The following is a 7,256-nucleotide window of genomic DNA, read 5'->3' on the forward strand; positions in this document are numbered from 1 at the left end:
AAAAGTAGACATAGCAACTTCGAGACGTAATAGACACACTCAGTAATAGACACACCAAAACGTGCACCATCTTGTTAATTGTCAAAATTCCTGTTGTGCAAGAGGGGAGGGGGCTCTGACGGAGTGCGTGGCGGGAGAGGGCAGGGAGTGGGCGCGGGGGAGGGGGGGGGGGGGGGGCTCACCCGTGCAAAAAGCATCAATTAATAATAGTAAGGAAGACATGTTGCCCGGCCGTTCAAGAAGTCCGTCTCGATTTTCGTTTTTTCCCCACAGACCACTCGGGCAACTTTTACACGAAAGGCAAAGTTTTACTTGACCACTCGACCACTCGGGCAACTTTTCGAAAGGCAAAGTTTTACTTGACCACTCGGGCAGATTCGATTGCATTTTACCACTCGGGCAAACCGGATGAAACGGGCGGACGGAAACGCGTTTGCGACGGCTCGCCGGAGAGCATGCATGGAGCGGCCGGTGCGCCGCCGCAGCTCACCGATGGAGCCTGCGTCGCGGCTCAATCCACTGACGTAGCAGCACTGCGACACACTCTCCAAGCACGGCCTCTGGCGTTGCGATTGCGCAGAGAGCGAGCAATAGGCGCCAAAAGCACAGATCTGTGTGCAGTGGATTTCCATGTAGGTCGCGCCCAGCGAGCGGACAGCCGCGGGTCTCGGATGCTCTCCCGGACGCGAGCCCATCGTGCGAGTGGCGGACCCGGAGGCGGCCGGCCCAGCTCACCCCCAGAGAGGCCATGGCCAGGGTCAGGCTTACAGGCACAAACGGGGGGTGTTTTCCATCTACTCTGTTGATGACAAGACTTGTCTACTGGCTGGAGCCGAGCAGGAGGGCCCGGCGCACAACCCCCTGGTCAACTCACCCTCCACACCCCGTACGAACTAGTCGGCTGTGCTTTCAAATAGCAGTGTTTTTTTCTCTCTAATTGTGTGGAAGAGCACACAACGATGTCGCGATCACTTCTCATGCCCGTCCGCCGCGAGGCTACCCAAGCCGAGTCGCAACGAACTGCGCATGGAGCGCTCATGCGTCATGGAAGCATGGTTTGAAGATGTGCAGGTGAGGTGGAGCCGCATCTGGTCGGCGCGCAGCGACACGCACTCCTCCTGCAATCGTGATGAGTAGGTGTGGCGAGCCCGGTCATCAAGCGCGAGCATGAGAGAGGGAGGGATAGAGGGAGAAAGAGATAAATAGAGCGTGCAAGAGAGGGAGCGAGGGTTCGCTGGTTCTTTCGCATCTCTCTCTCGCTACTCCGCCTGCAGCTCGCGCTTTGCCGCCTCCTCGAGCGTCTCGCGGGTCTCGCGCCGGCCGCCATTTGCGCTCGCCGCCGTACCGCATGAGCACCCGCCGTGGAACTTCCCACCCGCCGTGGAACAGGTCGTGGAGCGGAACTTCCCACCCGCAGCAGGTAGATCACGGTGGATGCCTCTCGCGGCGCACCGGAGAAACTCGAGATCACAGCGCGGATCGGACAGGCGACGCTGCACGGACGAGAAATTTACGCCAGCCCACGCTCGGCCATAAACGTGTGCTTTCCGGCGACTGCGCGCTCAAACGCCTCGAGATCGAGGCCGTCAACGTTGCGGAGGATCCTCGCCCGGAGCGTTGGCGGGTCGGTCGCAAGAGCCGGCGGGCTGAGCTCCCCGAGGACCTGCACCAGCTCGCCATCGTGGAAGAGCTGCCCGATGACCTGCGACACGTCCACCACCACCTCACTGGTCACACCTGCTCGCGCGTCGACAAGAGCCGCCCGGCAGAGCGTGCGGTCGATGCGAGCGAGCCGGCCGGTGATGCGCGCCGAGAGGCTTCCTGCGCGACGGAGCGCCTCGCCAACCTCCGCGACGAAGAGGCTAGCGCCGTGCGAAGCGTGCGCCTGGCTCTCGTGCGGTGCGCACATGAAGGCACACGTGAGTTCGCTCGCCGCCGCCCTGCCCTGCCCTCCGCGCAGCCCTCGCACAAACCGGCAATTTTTCGGTGCTGGTAGCCTCCCCAAAACAGGCGCGCGCAGCGCGCCCAGGGGCGCCGCAGGCGCCCCAAGCGGCGCGGAGCGCCGCCGCAGGCGGCGGACAGCAGGTGCGCGAAATTAAACGCCATTTTTGGTTCCGCGGTTTTGCCACTAACATTGAAATCCGGTACAAAACGACTTAGCCGAAACAGCTGACAGACAGACAGAGAGCACACACGTTCGAGACGGGGGTGCGCCGACCGCCGTCGCGGACCCAGTAGAGCTAGATGGTCCCACATGATGCGCCCTTAGCCTCTGAGCTCGTCCTAGACATTTTAGGGAAGCGTGGGCAGACCAGAACGCGGCCACGGCGACGCTCCGAGGCTGTCAGCAGCGCTGGCGGCGATCGTGGCGACGGCGCCTCGCCGCTGCAGCGGCACAGAATCGAGGAAGTGGCGTTGGTGGCAGCATCAATGAGATATGAAGGCGGCCGTAATGCTGGTGGCGCCTTCGAGGGCGGCGGAGAGGGCGGTAGCAGCGACGGCGATCGAGTCATGTGGCAGGGGTGCGAAGATGCAGCAGGGAGGCTTGAGTTAGCGACGCGGGGCGGTGGCGTGCCAGCAGGTAAGCGGCGGCGGCGGAGAGCAGGTGCGCGAAATAAAGGCCAATCTTGAGATATCCATTTTGCACCACCTTTGGATTTCTGGTACAAATTGACTTGTGGATCTTGAAGGCACGCGCAAGAGCGCACCAGGCAAGTTGACTGAACCTCGGATCTCGCTGCCGCTAAGCGTGGCGTCGATTATCAAACGAGCGGTGACAGTAGCGGTGGCAGCGGCGGCAGCGTCGACCGGAGCACCTACTGCGGTGTGAAATGTGAGCTGGGAGGCGGGAGGCAGGGCCGGAGGCAGATGCAATAGGAGCGGGAGAGTGAGATGTCAGCCAGCACGGCAGACCTTTAAAGCGCGGCTGCGGGCGCGTTTGCAGTGACATGCGATCCATGTGGTAGCAAAGGCACGGCGGGAGTAGCGTATGCAGGCTGTGCGCGAGGGTGGCGCGTCGCGAGTGGCGGTGCAGCTAGTCGGTGGCGCGGGTGCTGGCGACCGGCAGAGAGATGCAGCCGGCGCGAGAGATGAACCCTGCGGAGAGGCGAGGTGACGGGCGAGCCGCGACCGTGGGAGAGGGCTGAGCATCGGCTGCACCGGAGGCACAGGAGCCTCGCACGCCCGACCGTGACGAGAGCGCCCTGACGCTGCTTCATGAAGCAGCGTTAGGTCGCTACCAACACCGAATGGGTACCCTCCCCAACAAACCAACACATGCACAACACACGGACGAAAGACGAGCGGCTCCTACGAGCAAGAATATGTTCGCACTGGTGAAGGCCAGGCGAGCCAAAAAAAAGACAAAAAGACTCATCTAAGCATGTCGGAGAACCGTCCAAAGGCGGGTGCAGTCGACCAAGGGACATGATCTGTCGACAGCACGAATTTGTGATGGGACACCATCGGAACCCAACAGTGCGATACTTGGCTATCGCACTGTTGACGTACCGGCGGCTAAGGCCGAGTAGCCGGTGTTCACAGAGCTCTGTGAACACCGGCGAGAGATTTTTTCTCTCGACGTTTCTTAACGGAGTCGCTTAGGCGGCTCCGGTGGTGAGCCTGTGTGTGTGCCAGTCCGCGCCAGTCTGCGCCCTTGTCGTGCCAGTGTGCTGTGAGAGAGGCTTGTATCTTAAGAATTCTTCTGCGAAGAAACGTTCAAACACTCGGTGTCGAAACACCTCTCCGACGCGCTCGACTATAGTCTACATGTTGAGTAGAGTAAGGAGCAGCACTTCACCCTGACCGTGAAGCACTCGCGCGAATACCACACCTGCAGGAAGGCTGGGTGCGGTGGACATGGGCGATACATGGCACACCGAGCAGCGCGGCCACACACCTGGTTTACCGTGCCGCTTGTTGTGTGCGCGAGCAAACGGAAGGCGCAGCGAGTGGAGAGGAGACTGATCCGCACACTGCGACCAAAGCTCAACATGGAAGAGCGAGGAACTAGGTTCTGGAAGAGCCAGCCCACATACAGAGAAGAGATGAAAAAGATGAACCGGGCGGAGAGGACCCGGAAGAGACCAGGCATCCCACCGTGGAGAGATCCGCTCCAGATGCACCTACGGTTGCGGGGCGGTGATCGTGAGGGACAAGGGGAGACGAGGAGGCGGCGGCGGGTGAGTCACGTCGGCGTCAAAGGAGCGACGTGCGACCTGCCAGAGCTTTGATCTCCGATCTCAGCTCGGCGTCGAGTCGTCTCTCCGGTGGCGACACTATTGTACCTCCCCAGGACGCGCAGAGGCAGCTGCGATCCCGCCGAGTGGACGGGGGCACACCGCGCCAAGTGCTGGGGAGGTACTCCCACGCCTCTCGGGGTTTTAAGTCTGGCCGAGTCAACCCGAGATGTACTGGGGCGAGCTTTGGCGAGCAGCGTTCAGCTGTTCCCAGGTTCCCACAGTAGGCTAGTAGGCTGGAAAGGATTCGAGCGCGCAGCAAATTCTTGAAGCTGCTCATCGAAAGGACCATCAACTCGCCGCATGCACGCCCCCGACCCGCCCGCGCCGGAGGCTGCCACAGCCACCGCGCACCCGCCTGAGTCGCCGCCCAGCCGCAGCGCCTTGCCGCCCGCCGAGGAGGATACTGCCGGCGGGTTTGAGAGGCTGCGGATCCTCGTGGTCGAGGACGAGGACTTTGCGGCGCGGGTCGTGCAGGCGCTCTGCGAGAAGTGCTCCTACGAAGTCACGATCGCACGCTCGGCCGAGGCCGCACTCGACTTCCTCGCCGCCGACGCCGCGCGGCCGGCGACAGAGCAGTTCAACCTGATCCTGGTGGACATCGTGATGGCGCCGGGCCGGATGTCGGGCAAGGAGCTGCTGCTCGCGCTGCGGGTCGAGCGGGTCGAGCGCTGCGTCGTGATGATGTCCGCCATACACCAGCGCGCCATGGTCGAGGAGTGCATCCGGTCGGGCGCAGAGTCGTACCTCGTCAAGCCGATCCGGCTCGAGGACGTGGCGCGGCTGTGGCAGGTTGTGATGCGGCACCACTTCGCGGCGCTCTCGCGCCGGCAGGCGCGGCAGCAGGCGGAGATGGAGCGGCTGCGCGCCGAGACGCTCGCTGAGCGCGAGAGGGTGCGGCGGGAGAGGCTCGAGCTGGAGCAAAAGGCGCCAGATAGTCGAGATATGGTCGAGATGTAGTCGAGATGTAGTCGAGATGGGTCGGGGGAGGCTCGAGCGAGCAAACGCCGCCCGGGCCAGCAGAGACTTGTGGGCTCGGATCGGATCGGCCAGTGCACGAGCGGCGCCCGAATAGGTGCTGCTCGCCGGGCAGCGCCGACTTGTTCCGAGCGGTGAATGATGAGCAAGTGTGGGCTGCTCAGGTGCTGCTCGACCGGCAGCGCGAGCGGATGCAGCAGCAGATGATGCGGATGCTGCGCTCGCAGATGCGGCAGTACTGGCAGCTCGCGCAGACATGCAACGACCTCATCCTCCACGCCTCGCGCCAGGGCGTGTTTCTCTACATGTCGCACAAGTGCAAGCGGCTGCTCGGCTACGCGCCGACCGAGCTCTCCTCCTCGCGCGACACAATCGGCGCCGGGTTCACCGAGATGAGCCGAGATGAGCTGAGAGAGGGGAGAGCCCTCCTCCTCTCCGCGCCACCCGCCCCGCCGGGCTGCGAAAGGAGGCCCTCGCACCACCTCGCCAAGAGAAGCCGAAAGACGCCGATGAAGCCGAGATGAGCCGAGAGAGGGTAGGTTGGTGTGAGCAGGCACCGTCCACCCGGACGACCTGGCCGAGCTGCGTGCGCTGGTGGCGCGCGCAGAGGCGAGGGAGGAGGAGGCAGCGGGCGGCAGCGGGGAGGCCGCCGAGGTCAGCCGGCGGTCGGGCGGTGTCGGTAGGCGAGGGAGGAGACGCCCCTCGTGGCCGAGGGCGAGAAGCTCACGCTGCGGGTGCGCGCCAAGGACGGCGCGTTCGTGCCGCTCCGCTTCCCCATGTGCGCCCCCCCCCCCCACCCCCCCCCCCCTCCCACCACCACCACCACGAGCTGTGAAGAGGGCGCTCTTCACACTTCTCGCCCCCTCGCGGGTGTGTGAACAGGTACCCCGTCGCCGAGCCGGGCGAAGTCCGATCCGTCATCGGCGCGTCCGCCGTCGCCGCACTCTGCCTGGGCCGCATCTGCGACCCTCGAGTCGGAGCCCTCCTCAGGCGCGCTGCCGCGTCTGCACTCCCTGGCGGGCAAGAGCCGCCCGCGCGCGCCGCTCACCGACGAGTCCCAGTCGGAGGATGGAGAGGCGCGATTACCCGAGATTACCCGAGATTACCCGAGATTACCCGAGATTACCCGACGAGTCCCAGCTGGAGGACGGAGAGGCGCGCGACCAGCGGAGAGGAGCAGAGGGGAGCAGAGGGGAGCAGAGAGGAGTGGACGGTCGGAGGACGGCGAGGCGAGAGCCTCCTCCCCCTTTTCACCGCCCCCCCGCGCGGTCGTTCTGCGTGAGGGCACCCGACGGCGGCGGCGCGTGTGAGGCAAATCCGTCCTCACCGCGCGCGGCCGCGAGCAGGCGCCCGTCTCCCTCTCCTCGTCCCAGTCCGAGGCGTCCCTCTCCTCGAGCCACCCCGCCGAGTCGCCCTCGCCGCCGTCGCTTCCGGCGAGGAGCGAGTGGGCGCTCGCGCAGGGCGGGCCGCAGGCGGGGCCGGGGCAGGAGCAGAGGTGGCCGAGCCTCTCCCCGCGGCGTGCCGTGGGTGAGTGGAGAGCGCCCCGGCTTGCTGAGCGAATCGGCTGAGAGTAGGTCGGCGTCGCTCTCGCGGCTCCTCGCTGCAGCCTTCTCCACCATCTCGGAGGAGCTCGGCGAGGAGGGGGCGGCGGCGGGCGGCGAGGGCGCCAACGGCGGGGAGGGCGTCAGCGGCGGGGAGGGGGCGGGCGGGGACGCGGGCGAAGGCGGCGGCAGCACGGCGGACGGCGGCGGCGAGGGCGGCGCGGAGGCGTTCGGCAAGGCGAAGCCGCCCTTCAGCCCGTCGCTGCCGAGGGGAGACGCGGCGCGCGCCGCGGCGAGCAGAGGAGGCGCCGCCCCAGGCTGGGCGCGTCCGTGACACGGCGCCGCGTGTGCGACGCTTGTAGGAGCGGCTTCAGCACGAGTGGGACGCGCTGCTGCACAAGTTCGAGGCGCGCTTTCCTAGATGTCTCCCGAGACATTTGCCCAGAGTCGACGGGCGCCGCACCCCTGCACCCCTGCACCCCCCCCCCCCCACCCCAAA

The 7,256-nt window shown here is 65.2% G+C and overlaps 2 protein-coding genes across 2 annotated transcripts; one reads left to right on the forward strand and one right to left on the reverse strand.

Annotated features, from left to right (window-relative positions):
- Positions 1–1,510: 1,510 nt before the first annotated feature.
- EMIHUDRAFT_230617 (hypothetical protein) lies at positions 1,511–1,909 on the reverse strand (the record flags this gene model as incomplete). Its single annotated transcript, XM_005785010.1, has 1 exon — positions 1,511–1,909. The coding sequence occupies one exon, from the start codon at positions 1,907–1,909 to the stop codon at positions 1,511–1,513; it is 399 nt and encodes a 132-aa protein (XP_005785067.1).
- Positions 1,910–4,541: 2,632 nt separating this feature from the next.
- On the forward strand, positions 4,542–7,178 carry EMIHUDRAFT_557994 (putative two component response regulator; the record flags this gene model as incomplete). Its single annotated transcript, XM_005785037.1, has 9 exons — positions 4,542–5,165; positions 5,381–5,591; positions 5,770–5,825; positions 5,900–5,994; positions 6,099–6,139; positions 6,207–6,292; positions 6,563–6,711; positions 6,791–6,849; positions 7,120–7,178. The coding sequence occupies 9 exons, from the start codon at positions 4,542–4,544 to the stop codon at positions 7,176–7,178; spliced, it is 1,380 nt and encodes a 459-aa protein (XP_005785094.1).
- Positions 7,179–7,256: the final 78 nt, after the last annotated feature.

This window comes from Emiliania huxleyi (assembly GCF_000372725.1).
Source record: "Emiliania huxleyi CCMP1516 chromosome Unknown EMIHUscaffold_165, whole genome shotgun sequence".
In the NCBI taxonomy this organism is placed as follows: Eukaryota; Haptophyta; order Isochrysidales; family Noelaerhabdaceae; genus Emiliania; species Emiliania huxleyi.